This window comes from Phoenix dactylifera, chromosome 6, assembly GCF_009389715.1.
Source record: "Phoenix dactylifera cultivar Barhee BC4 chromosome 6, palm_55x_up_171113_PBpolish2nd_filt_p, whole genome shotgun sequence".
Classification (NCBI taxonomy): domain Eukaryota; kingdom Viridiplantae; phylum Streptophyta; class Magnoliopsida; order Arecales; family Arecaceae; genus Phoenix; species Phoenix dactylifera.
Genome location: NC_052397.1, coordinates 18,148,130 through 18,161,210, shown reverse-complemented (window position 1 = coordinate 18,161,210; position 13,081 = coordinate 18,148,130). Strand labels below are relative to the sequence as shown.

The window sequence follows — 13,081 nt, the reverse complement described above, 5'->3', positions numbered from 1 at the left end:
TTCTCCTTTTAACTCTTTCCTAAACTCAAGATCTCAGAATGCAGGGAGGAAAAAGAGAATGTCCAGAGATCTTGTTTAGTTGCAAAACTGGGTTTAATTGGGACTTCAAAACAACTCGGCACGTCCAGGGGCAAATCAAATAATCAACAGAGATAAATCATCCAGGACAAATTAGAGCAGCATATAATCAAAACAAATGCACAGCCGGAACAGCAGATCAGCAAGTAAACAGGGTGAAGCTCTGAGGATGGTTTAGGAGCAGTGGAACCGCAGATAACATAGAATTCATTAAGTAGGATTTTTCTATGGGTAGCCGAACGAACAATTAATCCCAAGCTTCTAAAACAAAATTCACACTACAAACTAGGATTAAATTGATTGTCTTCCTCGTTGGAATGTCTGAATTCTTACAGGGGAATTGACTGACTTCCCTGTTGAGGAGAGTCTTATCAATTTTCTGAAGGGATGAGCCGAGGTGTTTAATCTTATTAGCCCAAGTAGAAGCGAAACCTGCAAGATCACCATTCTTACAAAGCACAGACCAGTCATTGAACAGTCTAATAGCTAGTGCAACACCAATTGAAGTCGAAGAGCATTTGTTGAGAAAAAATCTAGAGTTTCGCTCCTTGTTGTAATGAGAGATAGGAAGGCTAATTGCATCTTTTTTGGAACTTGTCGCACCATCCCTCTTTTTAGGAAATGGAGAACACAGCGGGTAGTTGCTCAATGTCTAATCTTCGACATACTCCCCTCCTGCTTTCCATAGCAGATGAACACTTCAGAAGGATGTGGTCAATAGATTATGTAGAATCCCTAAAAAAAGCACACCCCTCCAATGTATCTACCAAGTTTCTTTTGGAGACTGTCCCTTGAATTGATTTTATTCATCAAACAACAACAAAGAAAACATTTGATTTTTTTGTTGGGATCTTGGGAGGCCCAGCCTCGTTGGGCTGGCCCATGTTCTATTTCTATAGAACACGGGGATGCATCCGGAGTCGAGTAGGCAAACCTGAAGGAGATTGGGGAAAGGAGATTTTAAAGGTACCTCACAAATCCAGTTGTCCTCCAAAAAGAATGTAGAAAAACAGTTACGAACTTTATATCTAATTCGGTTCCAGAAGTGAAAGAGGGACTTCTAGCCCTTCTTTGAAAGAGCTTCACTTTCCTCGAGTCTCCAACTCAATGTCACACAAGGGCTTCATTGAAAAACCCAGGACTTTTTTGAGTTCCCAACCTCCCTCTTCTTTTTCCAAACAAACTATTTTTCAGTTAACTTTACAGGCTATTTCAGAGGCAGAATCTGAATCTTTCCAGAGGAAAGCTCTTATAAGTTTATCAAATCCAGTTTAGGAGTAAGTACCTCATTTACTAACGCGAGTCTATATCCAACGGTAGAAGCTTACCTTTTCAAAGTCGAGAGTTGGATTCTACCTTCTGTATCATACTTTGAACCTACTACTTTAAACCGAGTTAGGTTCAACGATGGATGCGGACGTTTCATGTCTAGCTGGCCTTTCTCATTTTCAGTCATTTTCTCGAATGAAGTCGGACAAAAGATAGTGGCCTGGCCAATTAGTTAGTCAACATGATATCAAAACTCAAATTCTTGTTTCACATCTAAATATTCTTTAATTATGTTTAACTTTTATCATTTTGATATGGTTGTCCGACGACCCTTCTTCAACCCCAGGTAGAATCCAAAAGAAAGAATGCGGTGAGATTAGACAGCTTATTATGAGGCATCGACGAGATGGTTAAAAGAAGAGGCGGAGGGAGGCTAAAGAACGTTACCCTATTCCCCTCTTCATTTCCTATGCGGACATGACCAAAAAAGGAAAGTCGCCGTTGCCGGGGATCGAACCCGGGTCGCCCGCGTGACAGGCGGGAATACTCACCACTATACTACAACGACCTTTGGCCTCCAAAATGGAGGATAATTTAAATATGGACAAATATACGGGCAAATGGTTTTCCTCCGCGCTTCCCAGTCCCCACTACAGAGATGGCCGGCAGTCCCAGGTTCGCTGCACCCGGACTACATTTCCACAGGGGACGACGATCCGTCCGAGTTCATGCTCCGATATCGACCGAACTGAGAGCAGCGCCTGGCAAGTGGCAATTGTCAGTCCAAGTTCATCCCTACCAAGACGACCGCCCGTTGCGGAGACGGTGCGGATTGATCTCGATTCTCGGTGACGCGCTCACCTGTCGCCTCATAGTAATCCTCGTGATACGCTACGCGCCAAAATCCATCTCGCTAAAGAACATAACACCAGACGACAAAAATAAAAAATAAAAGAAAAAAGGAAGAATACGTTAACGGTCCATGATCGTGCCACGTTTTCAATACACCCTGGGCCTGGGCCACTCTTTTCTCTTTCCGTGCGTTCGCAGCGCATCGACACCGCCGCGTGGCGACGTCAAAGCTCATGCCATCCAAATCATGCGCAGACCTTTATGCCGCTATCGGATTTTTACATGCACCAAGATGGCGGCTACGCTTACCCACAACAACCATATACAGTCTCACTTTGGTGTCTCTTGCCGAGATTGAAGGGCACCTCGGACGATCTTGAGATTGACCGAAGACGAACTGAATAAAATGGCCGAGATGCGAAGAGGGGATCTCCTTCGGAGATGGCATGTAAGAAATCTACTTGCAGGAGATTTTTCAGTCGAGACCCTCCAATATCTAAATCGGAATAACGAGCCAATACTATAAAAGACAAAAATTGCAACAGAGCGTGGTTTGTGTGAGTAAAATTGCATGCATATCTGAGGTCCCTCAAGTTGCCTCTTTATATAAAAAAGCCTATGGGCTTTTAGAGCTGTCGGTTGTTGGAACTGTTAGTACTTGTCGATACGTGCTAATTGTTCTCTTCGGTTTGTGACTCCTTGGCTAATCAACTCCTCGGCCAGGGATGAGGTAGCTCATTTCGGTTGGTCAGCTTTTTGACTGGGGTTGAGGTTATTCTCCTCGGCTTATGTTTGCGGTAAAAGGGGTGGGTCTGGCCCTAAGTTGAGGTGTCCATTATTTCCCCCAACACTTGCCCTCCACTTCCGAGGCAGAGCTGCATCTCAGTTCATGCGATGGAAGTCAAGTTGTTACTTCGATCGAGGGCGAGACTCATGCCATTGAAAAAAAAATGTGCCGTTTTGTCTTCCCGAAGCGCCGACGAACCCAGGTCATCTCGATACGCCATCATTGTGGAGGACTCCCTAATAATGTAGCGATTCGGCGGATTGCCCCTTGCCATGCCCTGTGTTGACACGTGGTTCAATTTGCCCAGGTAGTCGGACGACGCTTCGATTAGGGTCGTCCACACCCCTATATAAGGGCATCCCCAACCTTTGGTCTCTACTCTTTGCTTCATTTGCTCCTCCATCTGAGGACTTGAGTGTCTAGGCCCTTGGGTGGTGCTCCAGTAAAGTCCTTCTCCAACTCCAGTGTCCTCCGTCCTTCTCAATGTCCGATGGGTCTTCGATCCTTGGCTACTCGGCCCTTTTTTTGTCGTCTTCTTCTTTTTCGTCTCCTCATCATTTTTCATCATTTTCTCTATCTTTTTCTTTGATAGATGTCGATATTAATTGCTGGGTGCTGGGTAGCCCTCCATCTAGCACCAATTTGTTGCCGCCGGATCCGGACTGAGGTTGGAGAGCAGCTCGGACGACCCTGAGATCGACCGGAAACTATGATCGAGATGTGAAGATGGATCTCCTCATAAAATAGCCTGCAAAAAGTCTGCTTGTTGGAGAATTTTCAGCAGAGATCCAACGATACCAAAGTCAAATAACGAGGCAACAATATAAAAGAAAGAGAATTTCAGCAAAGTGTGGTCTCTGTGAGTAAAATTGTGTACATATATGAAATTCTCCAGACTACCATTTTATATAGGAAAGCCTATTTTGTTGTTACTTGGCCTGACGCAGCGTACAATAATAGTCAGATAATGGCTAGTAGTACGGTTGAGGCGTGGGTACCAGTCCGCATGGGCGGCGGGCGGCACTGGTGGGCTGCAGGCCATGGCGCCGCTACGACTATAGGGTGCTAGAATCATGGGTTGTTAAGGCTGTCAGTTCTTATCGACACGTACTACTTATTTTCTTTGGCCGGTGGCTATTTGGCTGATCGGCTTCTCGATCAGAGCCAAGATAGCTCAGTTCGGTTAGCCAGCTTTTTGGATAGGATCGTGGTTGTTCTTCTCAGCTTGCATTTGAGGTAAAAGAAGTAGATAATTTGGCCAGATATCTATTATTTCTCCCGACAGTGCCAAATATGATGGATAAATATGATGGCTTACTGAGGCCCGAAATATTTACTTCATATTTGCGGTCAATAAAACAGACCGTGCGTTCTGGAGGTTTTCAGAAGGGTTATAAAGGGGAAAGGGAGCAGGGCAAATTAAGCAGCTAGCCCCAGGTCATGGCAACAAAGACCTGGTATTCTTTGCTACCGTGTTCACCCACAGTTATGTTCTCTCACCGACATGACTTGTGGGGCCGATGCAAGGGATTGGGTGTTGTTTGGGTGTGCTTGTGCCGAGGGCGAACACCCTGTTCGGGCACGCACTATGAGCTCATTCTATCCTCACCAACATCTCTTGTACCCAAAAAAAAAAAAAAAAACTCGTCGGACTGATTCCTTAAAAAAAGAATAAATAAATAAATAAAGCCTTTTGTCGGACTGATGTAAGTGAATGAACTACGCAACATTGCAATCAGGTGGTCCATCGGTTGTCCATTGCATTCTTTCCATTGAGAAATGATTAGAAGAAAAAAGAACCTCATACTCGGTGAAATAATTCTATCATTTCATCACTCCTAGAAGCAGCTCATCGTTCGTAAGAACCTTGTCTGGGGCTTGGACCGGAATATGCGCTTGCTCTCTCCATGGTGTGGTCATTTTCTTCCTTTTAAATTAGCACTAGCCCACAGCATATTCCTCTCACTCTGAGCGGATACCTCTCGGTTCTCACATCGTACTACTTCACCCTGCCCTTTTCCTCCCGTTTCCTCAGCAGCAAACCCTTCGCCACCTTTCTCCCATCCGAATTCCATCTCGCAGAGAGAGAAGGAAGTGAGAAGAGAGGATGGCCAAGTCTCCTGCATGGGCTTCCTGCGCCGAGGAGAAGAAGGCCTGCGTAGGTTGGATTGAGAAGTATTTCAAGGACTGCGTGTGCAGTCTTAGCGGCGAGATATCATTCGGCCTCGGTCTGATTAGCCTCATCTGCTGGGGGATTGCGGAGATCCCACAAATCGTCACCAACTTCCAGACCAAGTCCTGCCATGGTGTCTCCCTTGGACTCATCCTCACTTGGGTCATCGGGTCTGTCTCCATTACCATGCTATTCGTCCATCTCTCTTTTACTCGACCCTCTTAAATTATTTCTTGCCAAATTCGATGTTTTCCGCATAAGATGCAACATTAAGATGTTTTCCCAATTTTGTTGCAACATGAAGTTTTTCTTTCTTTTTTCCTAATTTTATCTTCTTCGCATACAGTGACATCTTTAATTTGGCGGGCTGCCTTCTCGAGCCAGTAACGGTAAGCATCTTAATAATACTAACTCAGGACTAGGCATGCACTGCAACAATGTTATACAGCAATATTAAGATTACTGAAAGGGTTCGTGTTGTTTGGTGGTTGCAGTTGCCAACCCAATTTTATACGGCACTGGTCAGCTCTCTCCTCTTCTTCTTTTGTGATTATATGCTCATATCTGCAAGTATAAGTTATATTTATTGGACTAACCCAGATGGAGATGGCTTTTATGATCAAAGATCTTGCTATTTGTACTAGTGTTACCTTCCTTTTTTTCTTTTTTGCGAGTACATACTAGTGTTCTTATTTATGCGCAAGTGGCTAACGTCTATTCCGTGGTGCAGCTCTACACTGCCACTACGGTGGTCTTGCTATTGCAGACGTTGTACTACGACTACTGGCTTAGATGGTGGAAAAGCAAAGTTGTCGAGTCTATAGTCGAGGTAGGTCACCTTTGCTTTTCCGAGCGTGGGGACCTTGGAAATCATCTGTGGCGAGTAGCCATTGATGTCACCATAGCAAACGATATCACCAACAATAAATCCTATCCCAACTCTTTATGTCCGTTCTTTTGAATTATCTTTTTCTAGAACGAGGAATGCCTCCGTAATTTATATATATCAGCACCCATCTTTTCGAATCTTTGCTGCACAACCTTATATTGTATGTCATAGAGATATAGTGGTCATGATAAGGACATATATAGAGCATGTTAAAGTAGAGGAACTTACCCTCTCAGGTTTGTGCCATCTGGGTCCCAAATGTTACTTTTCCGAAGCACTTCTTCGTTTATACTTTTTGAAGAACTAATGGGAGTTGAAGATGAGTCATCCTTTAATTTGTTAGGTCGAGGAAGAGAGGAAGCCTTTGAATCCAAAGCTAGATGACGATTCGAGCAGGCCAATACCTACCACAGCCTCAGATCGGGCATCGCCTCGGATCGATCTATACTACAGGTACGTAGCTACGTAACATGTACTAATGCGTTTGTTGTGCTTGTTTGCTTGGTATTTCTTAGACAGTTAAAGCGTATACATGATGTCTTAATCCATACGTATAGGTCGGCGAGGTCTTTGGCCAGCAGCGGGACTCCACCGTATGGCTCGTCTTATCTGGGAACGGCCAGGAGCGGACCATCTGGCTCAGCACTGCACGACTCGTCGTCCGAGGACGAGGCCTCTCCAGCTCATGATTCAAGGCACCGGGTAGCTGCCAAGCCCAAGCAGATCGTGTCACGTTCGGTGAGTCGAAATTAATAACCTGTGATACCTCTAGGGTGCTTGCAACGGGCATTGGTCCCGGGTGGATAAGGCTTCCACGGGTAAGGTGACCGTGGCCAAAAGGCAACTTCCTCCTACCTGGAAGGATAAGGCTCAAGTTCTATTCACCGAGCCCGAGACAACAACGTAGGGTAATCGTCTTTTATCGGACTAATTAAGTCCAAACTAACCGATCCACACGGACCCCGCAAACACACGCTCGGGTGCACACTAGCATGTGCACGCGCGCGCGACCGCACACAAGCACACACATGGATCACGCTAGTACGTGTATTTTTATTGTTTAGAAGCGGCCACAAAACACCGTGGGGTGACTTTGTTGGCCGCATCCACATTCATTATGTATAACCCGCTATTGTACTAAAAAAAATACCAGAAAATATGTAATTTTCTCGAAACTCTATAGAAGAAGATTGTTGCCCTCAACCCAGGCCACCACAATCTAATCGTATTCTTGAAGACCGGTGGTCAAAACTAAGAGCATAGTTGGTCTAAAAGAAGTAATTCTGAAATGGTAACGAGGATGGATAACTCTTATTCTAACCATTTGGTTGGAACCGGTCTCATTTTCGCTGTCATTCCAAAGAAAATGGGAATGCTCCAATTCTCGAAAATTTAACTTTAATTTTTTTTCCAGTATTTAGTTCCTATTTTTGTAGAATTTATTTTAAAAATATTTTTTTAAAATATCTATATGTTTAATTGATTTGTTGGAAAATTATTAAAAAATTACTTTAAAATTTTGATTTAATTAAATCCCTCCCTCTTTGGGGGACCACATCCTAATTAAATAAAATAATCAATTTAGAGCGGTAGATTGGGGGGTTAATGTCGAAATTATTGTATCTCTGTCATTCTTTGTCTTATTCTCTTCTTTTCCGCTCATTTACCACTCGATGTGTCCCATCGTCAAGGTATGGGCCCCCACATTTTTAATAAATCGGATTCTCTCTCTCCTTTCTGTCTCATCCTCTTATCGTTTGGATGAAAAATAATATGGGGTACACAAATTTGTTCTAAAATGGGTTGAACCTCTGGCCACAAGTACAACTAAAAGAACTTAACCACCAAGACATAACTTATAAACCCTATCGAACCAAACTGATGTACCAGGTTCATTACTCTAAAAAACAATAATATCATAAGAAACAAACTAGATAAAAATAGTAATATCATAAGAAATAAAGAAAGGTTAGTTGCACATGGATTTAATTAGCAACCATTTCAGTTTGAGTGCGCTCTCTGAGCGGTTGGGTGGTAAAGTGTTTTAATTACCATGCAGGCTCTATGGGTTTTGTCAAATGATTGGTGGGCACTGAGCCATGGATGACACAAGATAAGGCCGATGAAGGGGTCCTCCGGCGGCGAGGATCAGCAGACGACGAGGCGGGAGGAGAGCAACACGATGTGGGTGGGGGCTTCCCCGGCAACCCAGATGGACAACTAATCAGATCTTAGAAAAGGAAATCGAGAAGCTTCAACAGTACTTCACCGATGTTTTGGAGTTGCCGACGGAGTGCGTGGAAGCATCCCGGCAGACTTGGAAAAAGACAACAGTGGTGTCTCGGAGCTTCGGGTGGAGAGGCCTCGCTGAGTGGTTCGCCTAGGATCTCGACCCGGGGGAAACTCAACTACGATGTAGAATCCTTTCCACTGGTAGAGGACCACTACGTCTTCCGCTTTAAGAATGAGGCCGATTGGGACGTGGCCCTCATTGGCGGCCTGTGGTTGGTGGCTGGACAGTTGTAAGCAATGGAACCGTGGGTTCCAGACATCATCCCCGAAGTGGATAAGGTGAAGACGATTGTAGTTTGGATCCGGCTTCCGTGCCTACCGCTCGAATATTAGGAAAAGGCGTCGATCTTGGAGATCATGGCGACGGTCAACCGGCCTCTAGCTCTTGACGATTTCACTGAGGAGCTGCGGAAGCTGGGATATGTGTGGGTGAAGCTGGAAATCAATGCCCTAGATCCACTCAAACCTGGGTTCGGATCTAAGGTCAATCTAGGGTGTAATGGCAGTGTTTCGTCTACGAGAATGTATTGTCTTTCTGCTACAACTGTGGTAGAATCAGACATAAGGAGGACTATCGATTTCCTCTACCAACGCTAATGGTGGAGGACCATGGACGTGGAGATTGGTAAGCAGATTGGTGGTTGGAGGTACCTTGGGGTTTCCATCACAGGGAGGCGGCTGTGGATGGCAGAATGCAGCAAGATTGAGTAGGATATCAGATGGAAGCTGGAGGGATGGTAGGCAAAAGCTCTTTCTATGGTGGGGAGTGTTACGTTAGTGATATCAGTCCTTAGTTCTGCCCCGGTCTACCTATTGTCCCACATTGTTTCACCGAAGGGTCCGCTGGTAAAGGTGGATCAACTGTTCAGAAACTTTATCTAGGAGGTGCAGGATGGTAGGAGTCTTCACCTTGTGGCCTAGGAGGCGGTTTGCCAATCGGGAGGTAGAGGGGGTCTGGGTATCTGTTCCCTATTGTTGAGAAGGGAGATTATGGCGGCCAAACATGTAGCCCGGTTCCTGCTTAAACCAGATTATTTGTGGAGCTTTTTGATGAGGGATAATTATAGCAACCATACCTCAGCATCGGACTTTCAGGCAGGTCGACACAGTTCGTTCATCTGGTGTGAGATGTGCATTCGGGGGCCGGAGGTGATCTTCCGAATCAAGTGGACAATTTGGGGACGACTTGTTGATTAATGTTTTGAAGGATGCCTAGGTGTCAGATCGCCCTCTCCGATTGTGGCCCACAATGGTTGGTCTTGGAGACCTTCGATCTTATGATGTGCAACCTTTTCATTCCTAGGGAGTGGAGATGGGATACTATGAAGATCATGCAACTTTTTGAGCCTCAGTTGGCGGAGAGGATTTTAGCTGTGTTGGTTTCTGGAGGGAGGGCCCGACAGAAGAACCTGGAGTACGACTTGCAGATCCCAGGTACGGGCTGCTGACCTAGGTGAGCTCTATAAAGCTGAGGCTTCCCGGTCAATGGATGGTGGTTGGCTATGGAAGCTACATGTTCACCCCCGAGTTGCTTTGTTTCTATGGAAGGTAGCATGGGGCTACCTCCCGACCAGGGAGATCTTGAGTAGATGGAGAGTGGGACTCTACCCCTATTGTGATTTGTATCTGGATATGATAGAGTCTATCGGGTATGTCTTTTTTCATTGCCCAAGAGCATTTTAGGTGTGGTAGTAGGTTGGTTCTGATTGGTACTTCCTGCAGTTCTCGCACCCAGTGGCAGCCTTCCTTGAGTATTTGAAAGGTTCATTGATGAGAACCTCCACTGATAGCAGATGTATTAGGTCTATTTACACTGCTTGTCATATTTGGCTAGACAAGAACTCCAAAATTTTTAAGGGGGGCATCAGAACAATAGGGCAGTGGCTGACATGGCGCTCCTCCATGCCGATGAGTTCTTAGCTGCACGGCTTCTTAAAGGACTTGAGACTGCGAGGGATATCTGGGCTTCCCATATATAGCTCTTAGAGCACCTCGGACAATATTCGTCGCCTGGGAGGCCCCACCTCCAAGTTTTCTCAATGTAAACTTTGATGGCAGCATGCCTTGATGGGAGGAGAGATGGGCTGATTTTGTAATTAGAGATGCGGATTCCAGATTGATCACTGCTGGAGGTTGTAGGCTTTATGACACCATCATTCCTAGAGTTGAGCTCATAGCAACTTAAAAAGGCATTACCTATGCACGGCTCACTTTGAGGGCGGACCAGGTTCGCCTGGAAGGAGACTCGATGACAGTAATTAGGTGGATCCAGAGCCCTGCTAGGACTGGCAACGAGCACTCATTGCTGCAGGATATCCGCAACTTATTGAGGGAATGTGTGGCTACCTAGGTCACCCATGTATATCGTGAGGCGAATAGGGTTACTGATTAGATTGCATCGTTTGTTACACAACATTCTAGCTATAAAACTTCTCCTCTCCCCCTCCACCACCATCTCTTTTCCAACTTTCTTAGATGTATCTATACTAGAACAGTATAATGTATCCAATTTACCAAGAAAAACAGTAAATTATGTTAAAAATGTAGTTATTTTTAAGCCTGCATTTTAATAATTAGTTCTAATCATAGCAAAAGGAAAATAGCAATTTTTTTCACAAAATAAAAGAAAATATTTGTTATATAGTTAATTTTTGTCCCCACTGATAGGAGAGAGACCGAGTAAATAATATCAAATTACATATTTACCCTCATAAAAATATGTGGCTGTCATGAAGAGAGTGTGGGATACTGGGATTAAAAAGATGATGCATAGGGAAAAAAAACTATACTATTTTTTCTTATCACTTCACTTCAAGATTAGACCTTAGTACTCTGTAGTTAATCATGGCTATTATATCATGTACGAGTCTTATCCCAAATAGCTGGTTGGTTCTATGAGTCATTATCAATGGCTCACTGCAACAAAGGGCTATAGTCTTAAGCCTTTCGACTTATCACTTGTTACTAATCAATTTATTTAATATACATTTGATTGCAATATTTTACAGGTTGGTTATGGAGCAATTATCATTGGTTCAACTGGTCTTCCCTTCCAAAGTAGGGCTATGATGGAAAAATACATGGGTTTAGCTGGAAGAAGAATATTGTTGCAGGTATTTTCCACCGTTAAAAAAGATTAACTAGTGAGCTTGTGAATCATAGTTAATAAGTTGAAGTGATCAATGTTGCACTTTTTGTCCTTAATGTAGGAAGAGAGAGTGAAGACATTGGATGGTAGTCCTTATGGCCTTTTGTTAGGATGGATTATGGCTGCCATATATATGGGAGGCCGCCTGCCACAAATATACTTAAATGTAAGTATCTTCTATGAAGAAACTGAGATGCTTTTATTTCTCACAAAGAGGAAAAATGTAATTGTACTGAAAAAGGGGGGAAAATGTATATCCGTAATGAATGGATAAATGATAGGATTCACAAAGGAGTAAAAAATAGTCTGAAACAAATGCTCTTAACTGATTTGTGATTTCTAACTAGAATATAACAGAATCTAATAGCTTAATTTGCCTTCATGGGACAGTCTTGCATCTGAAAATAGATAGTAAGTATTTCTTACAAAAAAGGAAAGTACATATTTGTGATTTAGATTTTGTACCCTTGTCTTCATTGTTGTCATCATCGTCATCATCACAACTCATTTTTGATGGATTCTCTTTTGTCTTCCAGATTAAACGAGGGAGTGTGGAGGTAAGACCTGTAACTATCGTTTTCGGCCTGTTTTTTAAAATGTAGTAAGGCCGCCATTAATTATTCTCCATCTTATATGCTAACCTTGTTGTATTGTAGGGTTTAAACCCACTTATGTTCATGTTTGCACTCATTGCTAATGCAACTTATGTCGGAAGGTTCTCTCTCTCTCTCTCTCTCTCTCTCTCTCTCTCCCCCCCCCCCCCCCCCACACACACACACACACACAAACACACACACAGTCACACACATATACACACCAATCCCACTCACCAAAGAATTAACAAGAATATTTGGATGCAGCATACTCGTGAGGAGTGTCGAATGGGAAAGGATAAAGGCTAATGCCCCTTGGTTGTTAGATGCAATAATCTGTGTGCTTCTCGACTTATTTGTATCCTTTATTACTTTGATCATCTTATTTCTTGGAAACTTTATGGTTCTTGAAGAGTATGGTGCTACGATCTTAACATACTTTCATAGATCATGATACAGTTCACCTATTACAAGTGCATGCATAGAAGGGAGAGCCACGAAGAAGATGGATGCGGAGATTATGTGGAGGTCAAGAGTCCCTTGCCTGAAAGCTAAGGTGGAGTCAAGAAATCGATGTGTTTATCGATCAGATGCTAATCTCCTTTAGTTGTTTATGTTTTATCTGAATTTTATTGAGGATGTAGCCTATATTACTCAGATTTCTGCACATTATGGATATTGAAGACTTTTCTCCTTGCGAATGTTGCATAACTTGCGATTGGTCAACTACATTATGAGTACACCTAGTTGTCAAATAGAAATAAAGAGTAAAATGGATGGTGTTACCTGCCACTCCCTTCTAAGAAACTTTTTCAAGCTACTCCTCAGGCCACGGGTAAGGAACTACTGATACTTGGTATTATGGCTTTGACTACTTGCTTTCAATAAAAGCCGGGTGATTTCTACGTCCCTTATCATCAAAAAACAAAAAAAGAAAAAAAAAATATGGCTTTCAGAATACTATGGACAATCAAAATTTAAGATGGAAAAAAGAGAGGAA

The 13,081-nt window shown here is 43.6% G+C and overlaps 1 protein-coding gene and 1 non-coding gene across 2 annotated transcripts; one reads left to right on the top strand and one right to left on the bottom strand.

Moving 5' to 3' along the window:
* Positions 1 to 1,843: 1,843 nt before the first annotated feature.
* On the bottom strand, positions 1,844 to 1,915 carry TRNAD-GUC. Its single transcript has one exon. It is a non-coding gene; the product is annotated as a tRNA-Asp (tRNA).
* Positions 1,916 to 4,804: 2,889 nt separating this feature from the next.
* On the top strand, positions 4,805 to 12,810 carry LOC103707497 (probable vacuolar amino acid transporter YPQ1). Its single transcript, XM_008792007.4, has 13 exons — positions 4,805 to 4,896; positions 5,022 to 5,329; positions 5,506 to 5,548; positions 5,654 to 5,680; positions 5,890 to 5,988; positions 6,392 to 6,501; positions 6,606 to 6,786; positions 11,349 to 11,453; positions 11,550 to 11,654; positions 12,025 to 12,045; positions 12,145 to 12,203; positions 12,349 to 12,439; positions 12,529 to 12,810. The coding sequence occupies exons 2-13, from the start codon at positions 5,094 to 5,096 to the stop codon at positions 12,634 to 12,636; spliced, it is 1,185 nt and encodes a 394-aa protein (XP_008790229.2). The 5' UTR covers positions 4,805 to 4,896; positions 5,022 to 5,093; the 3' UTR covers positions 12,637 to 12,810.
* Positions 12,811 to 13,081: the final 271 nt, after the last annotated feature.